At 47.3% G+C, this 22663-nt stretch overlaps 1 protein-coding gene across 4 annotated transcripts in view; it reads right to left on the minus strand.

Moving 5' to 3' along the window:
* The window catches only part of LOC106561749 (homer protein homolog 2), a 206940-nt gene that overhangs the window by 159908 nt on the left and 24369 nt on the right, over nucleotides 1-22663 (minus strand). For 2 of the 4 annotated variants that reach the window (XM_045689657.1, XM_045689656.1), the window contains exon 2: nucleotides 17458-17614. In XM_045689657.1, the coding sequence (XP_045545613.1) occupies nucleotides 17458-17614 (157 nt within the window). Of the gene's footprint in view, nucleotides 1-17451; nucleotides 17615-22663 lie in introns of all 4 variants that reach the window. The other 2 variants (XM_045689655.1, XM_045689654.1) reach the window with 1 other exon arrangement.

Raw genomic sequence — 22663 nt, forward strand, 5'->3', positions numbered from 1 at the left:
ATAGGGTGCTATTTGGGACGTGGTCTGTAATAGACAGAGCCAGTGTTTCCGGGAGAGAAGTGAGTCACTGAGACTGTGATATGGTAAGGAGCGTGATTGATGAAACTGATATACAGTGGGGGGAAAAAGTATTTGATCCCCTGCTGATTTTGTACGTTTGCCCTCTGACAAAGAAAGGATCAGTCTATAATTTTAATGGTAGGTTTATTTGAACAGTGAGAGACAGAATACCAACAAAAATATCCAGAAAAACGCATGTCAAAAATGTTATAAATTGATTTGCATTTTAATGAGGGAAATCAGTATTTGACCCCCTCTCAATCAGAAAGATTTCTGGCTCCCAGGTGTCTTTTATACAGATAACGAGCCCAGATTAGGAGCACACTCTTAAAGGGAGTGCTCCTAATCTCAGCTTGTTACCTGTATAAAAGACACCTGTCCACAGAAGCAATCAATCAATCAGATTCCAAACTCTCCACCATGGCCAAGACTAAAGAGCTCTCCAAGGATGTCAGGGACAAGATTGTAGACCTACACAAGGCTGGAATGGGCTACAAGACCATCGTCAAGCAGCTTGGTGAGAAGGTGACAACAGATGGAAGAAACACAGAAGAACTGTCAATCTCCCTCGGCCTGGGGCTCCATGCAAGATCTCACCTCGTGGAGTTGCAATGATCATGAGAACGGTGAGGAATCAGCCCAGAACTACATGGGAGGATCTTGTCAATGATCTCAAGGCAGCTGGGACCATAGTCACCAAGAAAACAATTGGTAACACACTACGCCGTGAAGGACTGAAATCCTGCAGCGCCCGCAAGGTCCCCCTGCTCAAGAAAGCACATATACATGCCCGTCTGAAGTTTGACAATGAACATCTGAATGATTCAGAGGACAACTGGGTGAAAGTGTTGTGGTCAGATGAGACCAAAATGGAGCTCTTTGGCATCAACTCAACTCGCCGTGTTTGGAGGAGGAGGAATGCTGCCTATGACCCTAAGAACACCATCCCCACCGTCAAACATGGAGGTGGAAACATTATGCTTTGGGGGTGTTTTTCTGCTAAGGGGACAGGACAACTTCACTGCATCAAAGGGACGATGGACGGGGCCATGTACCGTCAAATCTTGGGTGAGAACCTCCTTCCCTCAGCCAGGGCATTGAATTGGGTCGTGGATGGGTATTCCAGCATGACAATGACCCAAAACACACGGCCAAGGCAACAAAGGAGTGGCTCAAGAAGAAGCACATTAAGGTCCTGGAGTGGCCTAGCCAGTCTCCAGGCCTTAATCCCATAGAAAATCTGTGGAGGAGCTGAAGGTTCGAGTTGACAAACGTCAGCCTCGAAACCTTAATGACTTGGAGAAGATCTGCAAAGTGGAGTGGGACAAAATCCCTCCTGAGATGTGTGCAAACCTGGTGGCCAACTACAAGAAACGTCTGACCTCTGTGATTGCCAACAAGGGCTTTGCCACCAAGTACTAAGTCATGTTTTGCAGAGGGGTCAAATACTTATTTCCCTCATTAAAATGCAAATCAATTTATAACATTTTTGACATGTGTCTTTCTGGATTATAAACCTACCATTAAAATTATAGACTGATAATTTCTTTGTCAGTGGGCAAATGTACAAAATCAGCAGGGGATCAAATACGTTTTTCCCCTCACTGTAGATGTGAATAATCTACTGGTAAGGAGAAGGGCCCTAGGGTATGTATGACAACACAGAAACCTCCAGAGTTGTGGACTCGAGTCACATGACTTGGACTTGAGTCTGACTCGAGTCACACATTCGATGACTTGAGATTGGACTTGGAGACTCAAGACTCGGGACTCTACTTTCACTTGACACTGATGACTTGAAATTCTGTGGCCAGGTTTTGTAACATTTTGTCACTCATTTTGTGGCACACAGTCTTGAGGATTACTCTCCACACAGCCAGAGACAGTAGCCGCTGCATTGCACATTGCAACATTTTTATTTTTAAACGTGCAACAGATTGACTAGTGAAATGCACAGTCGGCCCTCTGATTGGACCAGCAAACTGTCAATCAATACAGATCAGGTGACCTAGCTCAGTGCTTCTCAAAGTGGGTCACGAGTATGAAACTGAACGGGAATTCTTATCCATACTTTAATTGTCTACAGACACCACACACACACACCTTAGCCTATTTGCTCTGGTTTCCTACGGTATCACACCATATTATAGTCTAAAAGAACAACTCATCTGTGTCTCAGAATCAACTAGTTGCGCGTCTTGACTGTTGACCAAGGACCAGTGATCGGCATTAGCTGCCCAAAGGTGGGCACAAATATCCAGATGAGTCTCCAGATAGCATATCCAGATGAGTCTCCAGATAGCATATCCAGATGAGTCTCCAGATGAGTCTCCAGATAGCAGATCCAGATGAGTCTCCAGATAGCAGATCCAGATGAGTCTCCAGATAGCAGATCCAGATGAGTCTCCAGATGAGTCTCCAGATAGCAGATCCAGATGAGTCTCCAGATAGCAGATCCAGATGAGTCTCCAGATAGCAGATCCAGATGAGTCTCCAGATAGCAGATCCAGATGAGTCTCCAGATAGCAGATCCAGATGAGTCTCCAGATAGCAGATCCAGATGAGTCTCCAGATAGCAGATCCAGATGAGTCTCCAGAAAGCAGCTCGTTTCATTTTCTCCAATAGGCCTACGTTTAAATGACCCATATATAAGGAAAGTTATCCATACCATTCATTTTCTCCAATAGGCCTTCGTTTAAATGACCCATATATAAAGAAAGTTATCCATATCATTCATCTTCTCCAATAGGCCTACGTTTAAAGAAAGTTATCGATACCGTTTATCAATCCACTACGGACACGACTTGGCCAGAACGATAACGTTAGGCTACCCGGCTATTTCATTGATCATGTTTATATTTCAGACAGACCTAGTTTGGCTGGTTACTGTCTGAAGACAGCTGTAACATCACACTAACGTCACAGCTTCAATATTATAGGATGAAGATGTAACATTCTGGTCAATTCATTCTGGTATTTGTGAGGAAGAAAGTGGCTACCCAGTTGGCAACAAGCTGCAGGCAGGCAGGCAGGCAGGCAGGCAGGCAGGCAGGCAGGCAGGCAGGCAGGCAGGCAGGCCCTCCAAAGTGACAGGCAAGTTGCAGAGAGACCGTGCTTTCCTTGTCTTTCAATCTCCCCTGCATACAGGTAAGGTAGGGCGTATTATCCTGTTGGACCCCAGAGAAATGACATGATATCCCTAGTTGATATTGGCTGCTAACATGAATGACTTTCATCTCAAAATGTAGGAGGGTGTAAAAGGCAGTTTACATCGGTGTCTTGCAGTTTGAAAATGCGTCACTGTTTATGGCTGCAATGACATTTGGGCAGCGATTGTGCACGGGGGTTGCGAGCTTGAAACCACCCCTTTTCGGGGGTGAGGGTGGGTGGGTGGGGGTCAGGGGTTGCAGGTCAAGAAGTTTGAGAACAACAGAGCTAGCGAACAGATTGCTGATTTACAGCTATAGGATCTGGTGCAGCACAAATGTCAATTGTAGGGAGAGATGATTGGCATAGTAACTACGCAGCTCCAAAACCTGTTGGGGATCCAGAATATAAACTGTTCACCTTGAAGCTCAGCAGCAATGAGGCAATTAGCAACAATTACTAGAACAGGCCGACTGGTCTTTCAGTATGAAATGTATATGAAGCTGAATTTGGAATTTGTTGAAATGTATTGTGACATAATCAAAATATGTTGTAGACAAAATAATGAAAATGTCTGTCTGGTAGCATCAATAAATAGACAAAGACGTGTAATTGAACAAGCTATTGTATGTGTAGTTTATTTGACTTGAAAAACGTACGACTTGGACTCGACTGGAGACTCTGACCGTTCTAGTCGGGACTCGACTGGAGACTCTGACCGTTCTAGTCAGGACTCGACTGGAGACTCTGACCGTTCTAGTCAGGACTCGACTGGAGACTCTGACCTTGTGACTGGAATAATAGTGACTTGGTCCCACCTCTGGAAACCTCCAAGTGAAATCAAATCAAACACACACACACACACACACACACACACACACACACACACACACACACACACACACACACACACACACACACACACACACACACACACAACAAGCAAGAACACCCACCCACAAACACTCCAAAACAAAGAAAACATTCTCTGTCCCTCTCTCTGTCTCGGAGCAGCACAGAGAACTGATCCCAACAATTAAGAGACAACACAAGACATGTTAATTACTATGCACCCCTTGTCTCATAGCAACATGGTCCTGCTTCCAGAATTAGGACTAGGAATAACTGACAACCACTCTCCTCCTCTCATTCTTCCTCTACCTCCTCCTCCTCCCTCTCTCTCCTCCTCTTCCTCCCCCTTCTCACCCGTCTTCCTCTTTCCCCTCCATCTCTTCCTCAACCCCCATCTCTCCCTGCCTCATCCTCCTGTCTCTCTTTACCTCTCCCTCATGTCTTTCTCCCTGCCTCATTCTCCTGTCTCTCCCTGCCTCTCCCTCATCCTCCTGCCTCTCATCCTCCTGCCTCTCCCTCATCCTCCTGCCTCTCCCTCATCCTCCTGTCTCTCCCTCATCCTCCTGTCTCTCCCTGCCTCTCCCTCATCCTCCTGCCTCTCCCTCATCCTCCTGCCTCTCCCTCATCCTCCTGCCTCTCCCTCATCCTCCTGCCTCTCCCTCATCCTCCTGCCTCTCCCACATCCTCCTGCCTCTCCCACATCCTCCTGCCTCTCCCACATCCTCCTGCCTCTCCCACATCCTCCTGCCTCTCCCACATCCTCCTGCCTCTCCCACATCCTCCTGCCTCTCCCTCATCCTCCTGCCTCGCCCTCATCCTCCTGCCTCTCCCTCATCCTCCTGCCTCTCCCTCATCCTCCTGCCTCTCCCTGCCTCTCCCTCATCCTCCTGCCTCTCCCTCATCCTCCCTCATCCCCCTGCCTCATCCCCCTGCCTCTCCCTCATCCTCCTGCCTCATCCTCCCTCATCCTCCTGCCTCTCCCTCATCCTCCTGCCTCTCCCTCATCCTCCTGCCTCTCCCTCATCCTCCTGCCTCTCCCACATCCTCCTGCCTCTCCCACATCCTCCTGCCTCTCCCACATCCTCCTGCCTCTCCCACATCCTCCTGCCTCTCCCACATCCTCCTGCCTCTCCCTGCCTCTCCCTCCTTTTTATATTTCCCTCACCACCCCATCTCCCTCTCTGCTAAGGAGCTGTCTAACACTTATCTTTTTAGCCAGAGCTCAGACCTCACACAGAGACCTCACACCCTCACACCTCACTGAGAGCCCAGAACACTGTCCAAACCAGACATGCATGACAAATCCCCAGAGCATTGTATTTCCAATAAAAGGCTCTGTAAAACACTACGTCAGACAAGAGAACTAGAAAAGATGGGGAGTTACACAACAACCTTTACTGACATGCTTTAGAGACACAGCTTAGCTTGTTGTCAAGGTTATCTAGAGGTGACTGTTGCTAGGGGTCGAAGAAGACTTTTCTGAGAGGTAAAAAAAATTGAAATTCGCATGTATGTTTTCTATGCATGCACACAACCATCCTTCTCCCTCCTATCCTACCCCCTATGGTTCCCTGGTTCCCTACCCCCTATGGTTCCCTGGTTCCCTGGTTCCCTACCCCCTATGGTCCCTGGTTCCCTGGTTCCCTACCCCCTATGGTTCCCTGGTTCCCTACCCCCTATGGTTCCCTGGTTCCCTACCCCCTATGGTTCCCTGGTTCCCTGGTTCCCTACCCCCTATGGTCCCTGGTTCCCTGGTTCCCTACCCCCTATGGTCCCTGGTTTCCTACCCCCTATGGTTCCCTGGTTCCCTACCCCCTGTGGTTCCCTGGTTCCCTACCCCCTATGGTCCCTGGTCCCCTGGTTGTGGCTCATCCTATATAACATATAACTACTGCTGTACACATTTTTGTATTAATATACTGCCCACACTGTCTGTCTGTCTGTCTGTCTGTCTGTCTGTCTGTCTGTCTGTCTGTCTGTCTGTCTGTCTGTCTGTCTGTCTGTCTGTCTGTCTGTCTGTCTGTCTGTCTGTCTGTCTGTCTGTCTGTCTGTCACACACACACACACACACACACCGACTCTGACATGGCTCGTTCTGATATTTCTTCATTTTAATTCTGGGGGTTTGCATGTATTACTGCACTGTTGGAGCTAGAAACACCAGCATTACGCTGCACCTGTGATAACATCTGAGTGGCGCAGCGGTCTAAGGCACTGAATCTCAGTGCAAGAGGTCTCACTATAGTCCCTGCTTCGAATCCAGGCTGTATCACATCCGGCCGTGATTGGGAGTCCCATAGGGCGGCACACAATTGGCCCAGCGTCGTCCAGGTTTTAGCCGGAGTAGGCCGTCTTTGAAAATAAGAATTTGTTCTTAACTGACTTGCCTAGTTAAATAAAAAAAAATGAAATAGGTACGCGACCAATAAAATGTGATTTTGAAGTAGTGCACTAAATAGGGAATCGGGCGCCATGTGGGACTCATCCCAAGTCCCTGTAGGAAGACCGGTACATTCACAGGGAACAAAGGAGGTTCAGTCTTCAGTATGTGTCTAAGATCTCTCTGACTTGTCATGGTTGTATGTGTTAATGTAAATAACTGGAGTCGTCTGTCTCAGTTATTCACACTGTGACAAACCTGATCACACACATGCAGGGAGAGAGAGAACATCCTCCTATCTTAGCCTCCCTACACAGTTGAAATGAGAAACTATCTCAGAGGGATACAGTATTAACTTATTCCCAAATCTGAAATCACCCACCCACACAGAGACACACACACAGAGAGAGAGAGAGAGAGAGAGAGAGAGAGAGAGAGAGAGAGAGAGAGAGAGAGAGAGAGAGAGAGAGAGAGAGAGAGAGAGAGAGAGTTTGGTGTGTGATGACTCAAACCCTGTTCATCCTCTTCATATGAAGGGATGAAGAGATGAAAGGAGGAAGAGGAGGAGGGAGACAGAGAGAAGGGAAATAAAAAGGAGTGAGAGACGGAACAAGGAAACAGAATGAGGAAAAGAGAATATGAACTCTGCCAGTCATGTGATGTGTAGGATAAATCAGCCAGGAAGATATAATCCCCTTTACACCACTACACACACACACACACACACCCCAACTGTCAGCGTTCCACTGAGATCTGTAAACAGCTTATTGATCTCAGTAGCTGTACCTGGAGGTCGTCGCTTGGCTGTGTGTTTGCCAGTTACGAGGAAATGGAAAACGGTTGGTGTTGGTAGTGAAGACTATCCACAACCCAAATGGCAACCTATTTGCTACAGAGTGCACTAGTGTACACCTGACAGGGCCCTAAAGTAGTGGTGTATATAGGGAATAGGGTGGCATTGGGACGCAGCTGCAGCATGTTAAATGAAGCAGGTCTCAGGAGGATAGTGGCACCAGCAGTGATGTGATGTCATCAACAACACCCTCCTAGCTTAACCTCCCTGCACAGTTGAAATGAGAAACTATCTCAGTACTGCATCTCTCTAACGTCTTCCCTAGTCTAAAATCACCCACAGAGACAAAGAGAGAGAGAGCTGTGTAACCTGGTAACTCATTGAAACCAGCAGACGCTGAGCTGTGTAACCTGGTAACTCATTGAAACCAGCAGACGCTGAGCTGTGTAACCTGGTAACTCATTGAAACCAGCAGACGCTGAGCTGTGTAACCTGGTAACTCATTGAAACCAGCAGACGCTGAGCTGTGTAACCTGGTAACTCATTGAAACCAGCAGACGCTGAGCTGTGTAACCTGGTAACTCATTGAAACCAGCAGACGCTGAGCTGTGTAACCTGGTAACTCATTGAAACCAGCAGACGCTGAGCTGTGTAACCTGGTAACTCATTGAAACCAGCAGACGCTGAGCTGTGTAACCTGGTAACTCATTGAAACCAGCAGACGCTGAGCTGTGTAACCTGGTAACTCATTGAAACCAGCAGACGCTGAGCTGTGTAACCTGGTAACTCATTGAAACCAGCAGACGCTGAGCTGTGTAACCTGGTAACTCATTGAAACCAGCAGACGCTGAGCTGTGTAACCTGGTAACTCATTGAAACCAGCAGACGCTGAGCTGTGTAACCTGGTAACTCATTGAAACCAGCAGACACTGAGCTGTGTAACCTGGTAACTCATTGAAACCAGCAGACGCTGAGCTGTGTAACCTGGTAACTCATTGAAACCAGCAGACGCTGAGCTGTGTAACCTAGTAACTCATTGAAACCAGCAGACACTGAGCTGTGTAACCTGGTAACTCATTGAAACCAGCAGACGCTGAGCTGTGTAACCTGGTAACTCATTGAAACCAGCAGACACTGAGCTGTGTAACCTAGTAACTCATTGAAACCAGCAGACACTGAGCTGTGTAACCTGGTACAGTATGAAGGAAAGAAGAGATTCCCAGGAATACCCAGCCCACTGTAGCCCTACATCATGTCCTACCACAGACAGACAGAGACATCATGTCCTACCACAGACAGACAGAGACATCATGTCCTACCACAGCCAGACAGAGACGTCATGTCCTACCACAGACAGACAGAGACGTCATGTCCTACCACAGGCAGACAGAGACGTCATGTCCTACCACAGACAGACAGAGACATCATGTCCTACCACAGCCAGACAGAGACGTCATGTCCTACCACAGACAGACAGAGACATCATGTCCTACCACAGACAGAAAGAGACGTCATGTCCTACCACAGACAGACAGAGACATCATGTCCTACCACAGCCAGACAGAGACATCATGTCCTACCACAGCCAGACAGAGACGTCATGTCCTACCACAGCCAGACAGAGACGTCATGTCCTACCACAGACAGACAGAGACATCATGTCCTACCACAGACAGAAAGAGACGTCATGTCCTACCACAGACAGACAGAGACATCATGTCCTACCACAGCCAGACAGAGACATCATGTCCTACCACAGACAGACAGAGACGTCATGTCCTACCACAGACAGACAGAGAATAGCACTATCCATCAGGGATGACCAATGACATGCCAGTTTGGAGTCAGTGAATAGCCAGCTACAGCAGTCCGACCCCCAGCAGTCCTCTCTCTCAGTCGCCCTCTCCTCTGTGTAAGGACAGGAGCAGTTGTCAGTCAGTGTGTGTGTGTGTGGGGGGAGGGGGTTTACATAGAACAGGCAGACTTCCAGGACCAGAGAGAGAGCGCATGCAGACTAAGGGACCTTCAAGGGACTGGGATAAACGGTATGTGTTTTTCTGGAGGTAGAGAGGGACTGGGGAACTGGTAAACAGACTGTAGAAGCCTTGAAGTGCCAACTCAGATAGGATCTCATGAGGCTCACAGAGTTAAGGTCAAATTTTGTTCTGGCCCCAGATGGTAGAAGGAAATCAAAAAAACTTTACTTTGCTTTCTGAGGTTAATACAACAATCTCATCAAACCAAATAAATTGCAGTATGTTTGGAGCAAAACGATGAAAAGTAAAACCCATAAAAGATAATTAATAGACTAAAGAGAGTGTTTTGAAAGTATGCCCAGAAATTGTATCTGCTGAGTTCAATTCGGAGCTCAGCTGGGGTTGATGAAATCTCTCTCTGTGAACTAGTCTTCCTGTTCAGAAGACCTCTATGAGCTCAACACTAAAACACCTGATACACAGACAGGCATTAGCTTACATACCCTGGCTAGTAGTGCACTATGTGGGGAAAAGGGGGAAACTTGGGACGCACCCCTAAAATCAAACAGATGAGCCTTTCAGCCTTGTGTCTATGCAAAGAAAATCACGTCTGGTTTTCGGTAGAAATAAATGTCTGCTTCCATTGGAGAGCTGAGATGATTCTGTTGAGTTGGAACACTTCCTTCCATTGGAGAGCTGAGATGATTCTGTTGAGTTGGAACACTTCCTTCCATTGGAGAGCAGAGATGATTCTGTTGAGTTGGAACACTTCCGTCCGTCAACCCTGACGTTGATAATGTCAGAGTCAATAGGTTGATGTCTACACACCGTAGAGAAGAGTATGTATGTGGGCAACGTGATGCGTCTGGTTTGTGCCAGGTGTACAGGTGGAAACCAAGACATGGATGTCACAGCAAACCCAATCCACGGAGACAGGTAATGTTCAGTAGCTAGGGGGAGGTGGGTGGAAGCCTGACACAATCCACAGAGACAGGTAATGTTCAGTAGCTAGGGGGAGGTGGGTGGAAGCCTGACACAATCCACAGAGACAGGTAATGTTCAGTAGCTAGGGGGAGGTGAGTGGAAGCCTGACACAATCCACAGAGACAGGTAATGTTCAGTAGCTAGGGGGAGGTGGGTGGAAGCCTGACACAATCCACAGAGACAGGTAATGTTCAGTAGCTAGGGGGAGGTGGGTGGAAGCCTGACACAATCCACAGAGACAGGTAATGTTCAGTAGCTAGGGGAGGTGGGTGGAAGCCTGACACAATCCACAGAGACAGGTAATGTTCAGTAGCTAGGGGGAGGTGGGTGGAAGCCTGACACAATCCACAGAGACAGGTAATGTTCAGTAGCTAGGGGGAGGTGGGTGGAAGCCTGACACAATCCACAGAGACAGGTAATGTTCAGTAGCTAGGGGGAGGTGGGTGGAAGCCTGACACAATCCACAGAGACAGGTAATGTTCAGTAGCTAGGGGGAGGTGGGTGGAAGCCTGACACAATCCACAGAGACAGGTAATGTTCAGTAGCTAGGGGGAGGTGGGTGGAAGCCTGACACAATCCACAGAGACAGGTAATGTTCAGTAGCTAGGGGGAGGTGGGTGGAAGCCTACGTGGTGGATCTGTTCTCTGCATCATGCTCAGTGGGGTTTCACTGTCAGAGAGGAGATAGGAGCCAGCATCAAGCTGATCTTCATTTAGACACTGTAGCTGTTGGCAGGATGAGGGGTGACAGTCTCACAGTATATGTCAGACAGACAGGCAGACAGAGAGACAGAGAGACAAGCGAGAGAGCGAGACAGACAGACAGACAGACAGACAGACAGACAGACAGACAGACAGACAGACAGACAGACAGACAGACAGACAGACAGACAGACAGACAGACAGACAGACAGACAGACAGACAGACAGACAGACAGACAGACAGTGTAAATATGGTGTGTGGGTGGGGTGCTCCAGGAGTTGCCCTTTAAAGGTTCTTCTCCTAGCCGTCACTCCCCCCCCCACCCCTTTCCCTCACATCACCCAGTGACAACACATCAGGGGGGGTCGTCCCCTCCTCACCCTCTCATAGCCTCAGCAGACTCTCTGGGGAAAATACTAATTACCCCTCTATCCAACACACACACACACACACACACCAATTCGTTGAGAGTAGACCCCATTTAGTCGACTGGTCAATGGGCAGTTGGTCAACAGATTTCTTTAGCTGAATAGTAGTAAAATATATATATAATAATATCATGGTGTACAAGACACCTGTCTGATTGGACTGATCCATTGTGGAGGCCGTGGGGATGGAACAGTCCATCTCTAAGACATGTGCTACTGAAATTCTATATGGTTATATTACATAAGAACAATGGTGCAACACTAATAAAAATATTATTTTATAACAAATGTGCTTGGATAGCGGTCGCTGTCCGCGGTTCTGAAACATCAGTGCGCTGTTGAATTGGCGCCTTTTCCTAAACCATGTTGCTATGTGGATAATAGCAAAGTTAACCAGCATATTGGTGTTGAGAACAATACGGCGGAGACAGCAGCGGATTTAGGAGACGAGAAAACAGCACTTGCCTTTAATTGTTTAACAAAATTGAGGAGCAAGGAAACGACAACTTAATTTGGTCTATAATCAATAGCCTAACTGTTAAATGTGCCTGGCTTTAATAAATCATCCATTTATACACTACATATACACAAAAGTATGTGGACACCTCTTCAAATTAGTGGATTTAGGCTATTTCAACCAGACCCATTGCTGACAGGTGTATAATATCAAGCACACAGCCATGTAATCTCCATAGACAAACATTGGCAGTCGAATGGTCTTACTGAAGAGCTCCGTGACTTTCAACGTGGCACCATCATAGGAAGCCACTTTCCCAACAAGTCAGTACGTCAAATGTCTGCCCTCCTAGAGCTGCCCCGGTCAACTGTAAGTGCTGTTATTGTGAAGTGTAAACGTCTAGGAGCAACAACGGCTCAGCTGCGAAGTGGTAGGCCACACAAACTCACAGAATGGGACTGCAGAGCGTTGAAGCACGTAGCGTGTAAAAATTGTCTGTCCTCAGTTGCAACACTCACTACCAAGTTCCAAACTGCTTCTGGAAGCAACGTCAGCACAAGAACTGTTTGTTCGGAAGCTTCATGAAATGGGTTTCCATGGCCGAGCAGCTGCACACAAGCCTAAAATCACCATGGGCAATGCCAAGAGTCGGCTGGAGTGGTATAAAGCTCGCCGCCATTGGACTCTGGAGCAGTGGAAACGCGTTCTCTGGAGTGATGAATCACGCTTCACCATCTGGCAGTCCAATGGACGTATCTGGGTTTGGGGGATGCCAGGAGAACGCTACCTGCCCGAATGCACAGTGCCAACTGTAAAGTTAGGAGGTGGAGGAATAATGTTCTGGGGCTGTTTTTCATGGTTCAGGCCCCTTAGTTCCAGTGAAGAGAAATCTTAATGCTACAGCATACAATGACATTCTAGACGATTCTGTCCTTCCAACTTTGTGGCAACAGTTTGGGGAAGGCCCTTTCCTGTTTCAGCATGACAATGCCCCCCATGCACAAAGCAGAAATGGTTTGTTGAGATCGGTGTGGAAAAACTTGACTGGCATGCACAGAGCCCTGATCTCAACCCCATTGAAGACCTTTGGGATGAATTGGAACGCTGACTGCGAGCCGGACATCAGTGCCCGACCTCACTAATGCTTGTGGCTGAACACAATCAATTCCTCGCAGCAATGTTCCAACATCTAGTGGAAAGCCTTCCCAGAAGATTACAGGCTTTTATAGCAGCAAAGGGGGGACCAACTCCATATTAATGCCTATGATTTTGGAATGAGATGTTTGACGACCAGGTGTCCACATACTTTTGGTCATGTTTGAGTGTTTGTTTAATAGCCTACTGATTCCGTGAGCACCAAGCAACCACAACATATCAGATAAACTATTTCACAAATGCGTGCGTTTTTAATCTTTCCTATACTGTAATAAGGCCTGTCTTCTACTACTTATTTAGTGTGGTTTACACTTCAAATTGTCAGAAATATTACATTTATTATAATAATAACCCTCCCTTTTCTTGATCTCCTTGTTGTTATGATAATTATCATTATTATAATAATAAATGTCGTTATCATTAGTAGGCTTAGTATGGCAGTCTTGTATAACCACCACCAAGAGAGCATCCTGTTTAGTCTTAAAACCGTCACTTAGGCCTATATTTCAATACTTATATAGGTGACTGTATCAATCAATCATTCATTCATTCATTCATTCATTCATTCATTCATTCATTCATTCATTCATTCATTCATTCATTCATGTCATCACACAGCATACAGGGAGGCAGGTAGCCTAGTGGTTAGAGTGTTGGGCAAGTACCCAGCAGGTAGTCTAGTGGTTGGAGAGTTGGGCCAGTAACCAGCAGGTAGTCTAGTGGTAAGAGTGTTGGGCCAGTAACCAGCAGGTAGCCTAGTGGTTAGAGCGTTGGACCAGTAACCAGCAGGTAGCCTAGTGGTTAGAGTGTTGGGCTAGTAACCAGCAGGTAGTCTAGTGGTTAGAGTGTTGGGCTAGTAACCAGCAGGTAGCCTAGTGGTTAGAGCGTTGGGCCAGTAACCAGCAGGTAGCCTAGTGGTTAGAGCGTTGGGCCAGTAACCAGCAGGTAGCCTAGTGGTTAGAGCGTTGGGCCAGTAACCAGCAGGTAGCCTAGTGGTTAGAGTGTTGGGCCAGTAACCAGCAGGTAGCCTAGTGGTTAGAGTGTTGGACTAGTAACCAGCAGGTATCCTAGTGGTTAGAGCGTTGGGCCAGTAACCAGCAGGTAGCCTAGTGGTTAGAGTGTTGGGCCAGTAACCAGCAGGTAGCCTAGTGGTTAGAGTGTTGGACTAGTAACCAGCAGGTATCCTAGTGGTTAGAGCGTTGGGCCAGTAACCAGCAGGTAGTCTAGTGGTTAGAGTGTTGGGCCAGTAACCAGCAGGTAGCCTAGTGGTTAGAGTGTTGGGCCAGTAACCAGCAGGTAGCCTAGTGGTTAGAGTGTTGGACTAGTAACCAGCAGGTATCCTAGTGGTTAGAGTGTTGGGCCAGTAACCAGCAGGTAGCCTAGTGGTTAGAGTGTTGGGCCAGTAACCAGCAGGTAGCCTAGTGGTTAGAGTGTTGGGCCAGTAACCAGCAGGTAATCTAGTAGTTAGAGTGTTGGGACAGTAACCGAAAGGTTGCTGGATCGAATCCCCGAGCTGACAAAGTAAAAATCTGTCGTTCTGCCCCTGAACAAGGCAGTAAACCCACTGTTCCTAGGCTGTCATTGTAAATAAGAATTTGTTTTAACTGACTTGCCTAGTTAAATAAAGGTTAAATAATATGAGTCATTCATGAATTGAAATGCAATCAAGCATTTTATTTTTAAAAGAAAATAAGTCGACCCTTGAATGATTAGCGTAAACAATTAATAATAAAGGCTTTACAAAAGCAGAACTCTGGTTTGCTTATCATTTATTTAGTGCTGTTTACATTGTTCCAAACGGTCAGAAAAAATATATTGTAATCTAACAGCACCTGTTCTGCAAATAACATCCACGCATCGCTTGCTCCTTACCTAATTTTTCTTGATCTCCAGTATTTTCCACAACTCGTCACATTTATTCCACACGTCTGACTTCCCCTTCAGCTCCTGAGCAACCAGTAAACATTACCCCGTTTCCAGTTCATTTGTCACGTCCTCTGCATCCATTTTGCCGTCACGTGTTCAGAGTTTGTTATAACCAATTTATTGCTGTGATTATGCTACGCTACGCTACAGGTCAGGTCCTATTGGTCACGTGCATGTGATGCATACATGTGTCACGTAAAGAGAGCAAGGGATGAGGGAATGTTTTTCCTAAACAAAATTAGGGATTTGAGTAACAGAACTTTTCAGTCAGAAATGGCAACGTGGACAGCGTGATAAACACTTGAAGTTCTCTGTGGTCGATGCAGCAGGGAGGAGAGAGAGATAACGAGTGCTAATCACACAGTCACTCGCTGTAGAAAAATGATTATTAACACAGTGCAGCAAGTCTGAGCACAATCAAATCAATTGCGGTCGGACTCCCTCTACTCATTCGTGTGTCTTAAATGATTTCATCAAACAGTTCGCTTAAAGCATCAGACAAACTCAGTGAATATAGTTGATTTGATTAAAACACAGAGGATGTGCCTATATATGGTTGCCTAAGATAGGGTTGGACGGCTGGCAACAAACTGTTCCATGTGACGCAGCCAGCCATCCAACCCTGTTCCACGTAACGCAGCCAGCCAGCCGTCCAACCCTGTTCCACGTGACGCAGCCAGCCAGCCGTCCAACCCTGTTCCACGTGACGCAGCCAGCCAGCCAGAGACGTCCGTCCGTCCAGCCAGAGACGTCCGTCCGTCTAGACAGACAGACAGAGACGTCCGTCTAGACAGACAGACAGAGACGTCCGTCCGTCCAGACAGACAGACAGAGACGTCCGTCCGTCCAGACAGACAGACAGAGACGTCCGTCCGTCCAGCCAGAGACGTCCGTCCGTCTAGACAGACAGACAGAGACGTCCGTCCAGACAGACAGAGACGTCCGTCCGTCTAGACAGACAGACAGAGACGTCCGTCCAGACAGACAGACAGAGACGTTCGTCCGTCCAGACAGACAGACAGAGACGTCCGTCCGTCCAGACAGACAGACAGAGACGTCCGTCCGTCCAGACAGACAGACAGAGACGTCCGTCCGTCCAGACAGACAGACAGAGACGTCCGTCCGTCCGTCCAGACAGACAGAGACGTCCGTCCAGGCAGACAGAGACGTCCGTCCGTCCGTCCAGACAGACAGAGACGTCCGTCCGTCCGTCCAGACAGACAGAGACGTCCGTCCGTCCGTCCAGACAGACAGAGACGTCCGTCCGTCCAGACAGACAGAGACGTCCGTCCGTCCAGACAGACAGAGACGTCCGTCCGTCCGTCCGTCCAGACAGACAGAGACGTCCGTCCGTCCGTCCGTCCAGACAGACAGAGACGTCCGTCCGTCCGTCCGTCCAGACAGACAGAGACGTCCGTCCGTCCGTCCAGACAGACAGAGACGCGTCCGTCCGTCCGTCCAGACAGACAGAGACGTCCGTCCGTCCGTCCGTCCAGACAGACAGAGACGTCCGTCCGTCCGTCCAGACAGACAGAGACGTCCGTCCGTCCGTCCAGACAGACAGAGACGTCCGTCCGTCCGTCCAGACAGACAGAGACGTCCGTCCGTCCGTCCGTCCAGACAGACAGACAGAGACGTCCGTCCGTCCAGACAGACAGACAGAGACGTCCGTCCGTCCAGACAGACAGACAGAGACGTCCGTCCGTCCAGACAGACAGACAGAGACGTCCGTCCGTCCGTCCGTCCAGCCAGACAGACAGAGACGTCCGTCCGTCCAGACAGAGACGTCCGTCCGTCCAGACAGAGACGTCCGTCCGTCCGTCCGTCCAGAAAGAGACGCCCGTCCGTCCGTCCGTCCGTCCAGAAAGAGACGTCCGTCCGTCCGTCCGTCCAGAAAGAGACGCCCGTCCGTCCGTCCGTCCAGAAAGAGACGTCCGTCCGTCCGTCCGTCCAGAAAGAGACGTCCCGTCCGTCCGTCCGTCCAGAAAGAGACGTCCGTCCGTCCGTCCGTCCAGACAGAGACGCCCGTCCGTCCGTCCGTCCAGACAGAGACGTCCGTCCAGACAGACAGAGACGTCCGTCCGTCCGTCCAGACAGACAGAGACGTCCGTCCGGACAGACAGACAGAGACGTCCGTCCGGACAGACAGACAGAGACGTCCGTCCGGACAGACAGACAGAGACGTCCGTCCGGACAGACAGAGACGTCCGTCCGGACAGACAGACAGAGACGTCCGTCCAGACAGACAGACAGAGACGTCCGTCCAGACAGACAGAGACGTCCGTCCAGACAGACAGAGACGTCCGTCCAGACAGACAGAGACGTCCGTCCAGACAGACAAAGACGTCCGTCCAGACAGACAGAGACGTCCGTCCAGACAGACAGAGACGTCCGTCCAGACAGACAGAGACGTCCGTCCAGACAGACAAAGACATCCGTCCAGACAGACAGAGACGTCCGTCCAGACAGACAGAGACATCCGTCCAGCGTCCGTCCAGACAGACAGAGACGTCCGTCCAGACAGACAGAGACATCCAGACAGAGACATCCGGACACGTCCTCCCAACCCTAACCCACACACTCACTCACCCCTACCTTGGATCCATCTACACTGATGATGCGGTAGCTGTTGCGTGTGGAGTCGTAGAAGTAGGACACGGTGACTGCCTGTTTGCTGGCTGGGACCCAGTTCTTCTTGGTGGTCGGGTCAATCTGGAACACATGGGCCCTGGTGGTGAAGATTGGCTGCTCCCTGCCCGAGACGAGGAAGAGAGGGAGAGAAGGAAAGAGGAGGAGGAGAGAGAGGGAAAGAGGATGAGGAGCGAGAGAGGGGGAGAGGGATGAGAAGGAGAAGATTAGGAGACCTCTAGTTAGTAATTAATGGTTTGGGGTGTTAGAAACTCCCATTTATTCTATTGGTCAGTCTAAGAACACATGCATTAGTGTGCAAATAATGAAAGTAACAGGAGTCAAAAACACATAAGAACTAGACGACAGCTAGTCAGGTTGTGTGGTGTGAGTTGAGTCCTGGGACAGATCCAGGTCAGTAGTCCTGTCTGCTGCAGCATAACATATTCCTGTGGTAGTCACCTGGGATGCCAGATCCTCAGTTTCCCTCCCAGTGGAGAGCAGGTGTTAATGTAACACTAACCCAAATGTCACCTGGCAACCCGCAGCTATTAGCACTTCATCAGCTCAAGCCTCTCACAGGAGGGAAGGAAAACACACAGGCACTACACTAGGCCTATCAAGTTATAGGGAGAAGAAACACCACCACACAGTCTCAGGTGCTCACTGGGTATCAGAGTCCTCCTGGTCAACTGTTTTAATACACGGCTGCATTAAGACTAGGGCTGGTAATTGCCCAGGACATCACGATTCCATATCATCACCATACTTAGCTGCGATTCTCACAATTCTCAACCAAGATTCTATTGCGATTTCATGTTCCAAACATATTGCTCACTATATGTCTGCTGCAGAGAGAAGAGATATGAGAAAACTAATGTTGATCAGTCAGGGAAATAAAAGTGTTGAAAACACATTGGCTCACTATTTAAAAGATGGAGAACAAGCTATAGGATGAAAAATACCTGTGTTGGTGCAGGGTCAGACTATTAGAGCTAGCTAACGCTACCTAGCAAAAATTAACCTATAGGATGTAAAATACCTGTGTGTTGGTGCAGGGTCAGACTATTAAAGCTAGCTAACGCTACCTAGCAAAAATTAGCCTATAGGATGTAAAATACCTGTGTGTTGGTGCAGGGTCAGACTATTAGAGCTAGCTAACGCTACCTAGCAAAAATTAGCCTATAGGATGTAAAATACCTGTGTGTTGGTGCAGGGTCAGACTATTAGAGCTAGCTAACGATACCAAGCAAAAATTAACCTAGAGGATGTAAAATACCTGTGTGTTGATGCAGGGTCAGACTATTAGAGCTAGCTAACACTACCTAGCAAAAATTAACCTATAGGATGAAAAATACCTGTGTGTTGGTGCAGGGTCAGACTATTAGAGCTAGCTAACGCTATCTAGCAAAAATTAACCTATAGGATGAAAAATACCTGTGTGTTGCTAGCTAACGCTACCTAGCAAAAATTAACCTATAGGATGAAAAATACCTGTGTTGGTGCAGGGTCAGACTATTAGAGCTAGCTAACGCTACCTAGCAAAAATTAGCCTATAGGATGTAAAATACCTGTGTGTTGGTGCAGGGTCAGACTATTAGAGCTATCTAACGCTACCTAGCAAAAATTAACCTATAGGATGTAAAATACCTGTGTTGGTGCAGCGTCAGACTATTAAAGCTAGCTAACGCTACCTAGCAAAAATTAACCTATAGGATGAAAAATACCTGTGTTGGTGCAGGGTCAGACTATTAGAGCTAGCTAACGCTACCTAGCAAAAATTAGCCTATAGGATGTAAAATACCTGTGTGTTGGTGCAGGGTCAGACTATTAAAGCTAGCTAACGCTACCTAGCAAAAATTAACCTATAGGATGAAAAATACCTGTGTTGGTGCAGGGTCAGACTATTAGAGCTAGCTAACGCTACCTAGCAAAAATTAGCCTATAGGATGTAAAATACCTGTGTGTTGGTGCAGGGTCAGACTATTAGAGCTAGCCAACGCTACCTAGCAAAAATGAACCTATAGGATGAAAAATACCTGTGTGTTGGTGCAGGGTCAGACTATTAGAGCTAGCTAACGCTACCTAGCAAAAATGAACCTATAGGATGTAAAATACCTGTGTGTTGGTGCAGGGTCAGACTATTAGAGCTAGCTAACGCTACCTAGCAAAAATTAACCTATAGGATGAAAAATACCTGTGTGTTGCTAGCTAACGCTACCTAGCAAAAATTAACCTATAGGATGAAAAATACCTGTGTTGGTGCAGGGTCAGACTATTAGAGCTAGCTAACGCTACCTAGCAAAAATTAACCTATAGGATGAAAAATACCTGTGTTGGTGCAGGGTCAGACTATTAGAGCTAGCTAACGCTACCTAGCAAAAATTAGCCTATAGGATGTAAAATACCTGTGTGTTGGTGCAGGGTCAGACTATTAAAGCTAGCTAACGCTACCTAGCAAAAATTAACCTATAGGATGAAAAATACCTGTGTTGGTGCAGGGTCAGACTATTAGAGCTAGCTAACGCTACCTAGCAAAAATTAACCTATAGGATGAAAAATACCTGTGTGTTGCTAGCTAACGCTACCTAGCAAAAATTAACCTATAGGATGAAAAATACCTGTGTTGGTGCAGGGTCAGACTATTAGAGCTAGCTAACGCTACCTAGCAAAAATTAACCTATAGGATGTAAAATACCTGTGTTGGTGCAGGGTCAGACTATTAAAGCTAGCTAACGCTACCTAGCAAAAATTAACCTATAGGATGTAAAATACCTGTGTTGGTGCAGGGTCAGACTATTAGAGCTAGCTAACGCTACCTAGCAAAAATTAACCTATAGGATGAAAAATACCTGTGTTGGTGCAGGGTCAGACTATTAGAGCTAGCTAACGCTACCTAGCAAAAATTTACCTATAGGATGTAAAATACCTGTGTGTTGGTGCAGGGTCAGACTATTAGAGCTAGCTAACGCTACCTAGCAAAAATTAACCTATAGGATGTAAAATACCTGTGTGTTGGCGCAGGGTCAGACTATTAGAGCTAGCTAACGCTACCTAGCAAAAATTACACACACACCCAGTGCCTTCGGAAAGTATTCAGACCCCTTGACCTTTTCCAAATTTTGTTACGTTACAGCCTTATTCTAAAATGGAAGGTGAAGCTTCGCCTCAGTCTGAAGTCCTGAGTGCTCTGGAGCAGGTTTTCATCAAGGATCTGTCTGTACTTTGCTCCGTTCATCTTTCCCCTCATTCCTGACTAGTCTCCCAGTCCCTGCTGCTGAAAAACATCCCCATAGCATGTTGACGTCACCACCATGCTTCACCGTAGGGATGATGCCAGGTTTCCTCCAGACGTGACGCTTGGTATTCAGGCTAAAGAGTTCAATCTTGGCTTCATCAGACCAGAGAATCGTGTTTCTCATGTTCTGAGTCCTTTAGGTGCCTTTTGGCAAACTCCAAGATGGCTGTTAGTGCCTTTTACTGATGAGTGGCTTCCGTCTGGCTACTCTACCATAAAGGCCTGATTGGCGGAGTGCTGCAGAGATTGTCCTTCTGGAAGGTTCTCCCATCTCCACAGAGGAACTCTAGAGACCATCAGGTTCTTGGTCACCTCCCTGACCAAGGCCCTTCTCCCCTGATTGCTCAGTTTGGCTGGGCGGTCAGTTCTAGGAAGAGTCTTGGTGGTTCCAAACATCTTCCATTTAAGACTGATGGAGGCCAGCTGTGTTCTTGGGGACCTTCAATGCTGCAGACATTTTTTGGTACCCTTCCCCAAATCTGTGCCTCGACACAATCCTGTCTCGGAGCTCTATGGACTATTCCTTCAACCTCATGGCTTGGTTTTTGCTCTGACATGCACTGTCAACTGTGGGACCTTATATAGACAGGTGTGTGCCTTTCCAAATCATGTCCAAAAAATTGAATTTACCACAGGTGGACTCCAATCAAGTTGTAGAAACATCTCAAGGATGATCAATCGAAACAGGACGCACCAGAGCTCAACTTCGAGTCTCATAGCAAAGGGTCTGAATACTAATGTAAATAAGGTATTTCTGCTTAAAAAAAATATAAAATATGCAACAAAAAAAATGGGAAAACCTGTTTTTGCTTTGTCATTATGGGATATTATGTGTAGTTGCTGAGGAATTTGTTTTAATCAATTTTAGAATAAGGCTGTAACGTAACAAAATGTGGAAAAAGTCAAGTGGTCTGAATACTTTCGGAAGGCACAGTATATCTAAATATATATATATCTATATATATATATATATAAAGCTCCCCCACCCAAAGCACATCCAGCAAACGGCAGGCCAGTGGTTGAAAACGGGTTATTGATGAAAGATGACAAAGGAGGCGGACACGAATTGTGCAGCGCAACAGACAGGCTACAGTTAGTCAACTGACAGACCAGCACAACAAAGCGAATTGTGCAGCGCAACAGACAGGCTACAGTTAGTCAACTGACAGTCCAGCACAACAAAGCGAATTGTGCAGCGCAACAGACAGGCTACAGTTAGTCAACTGACAGTCCAGCACAACAAAGCGAATTGTGCAGCGCAACAGACAGGCTACAGTTAGTCAACTGACAGTCCAGCACAACAAAGCGAATTGTGCATAAAATAACACACAACTCGTAGTACCTTGACACGAATGTGGTATGGCAGCCGACAACCTTACAGAGTTCCACTTCTGAGAGAATGCCAATATTTGTTTAACACTTTTTTGGTTAATACATGATTCCATATGTGTTATTTCATAGTTTTGATGTCTTCATTATTATTCTACAATGTCGAAAATAGTAAAAATAAAGAAAAACCCTTGAATGAGTAGGAGTGTCCAAACTTTTGACTGGTACTGTATGTACATAAACATTTTGTTTTTTTACAAATCCATATTTGGAGTCAAATATCAATATAATATCATTCAAAAATATTACGATATGTCTATCAACTTCCCCCCCATCAATAATTAAGACAGTTTAAACCTCTGCAGTCCCCTGTTCCCTGTGTGTGTACTGTCGTCGTCTGGTGGACATCTGTTAGGAAGATTATCAACTGTGCTTCTTGCATTTCAGACATCATCAAGGACGTAGGCAACGAGGACGTAGGCAACGAGGACGTAGGCAACGAGGACGTAGGCAACGAGGACGTAGGCAACGAGGACGTAGGCAACA

Source organism: Salmo salar, chromosome ssa11 (genome assembly GCF_905237065.1).
Source record: "Salmo salar chromosome ssa11, Ssal_v3.1, whole genome shotgun sequence".
Lineage (NCBI taxonomy): Eukaryota > Metazoa > Chordata > Actinopteri > Salmoniformes > Salmonidae > Salmo > Salmo salar.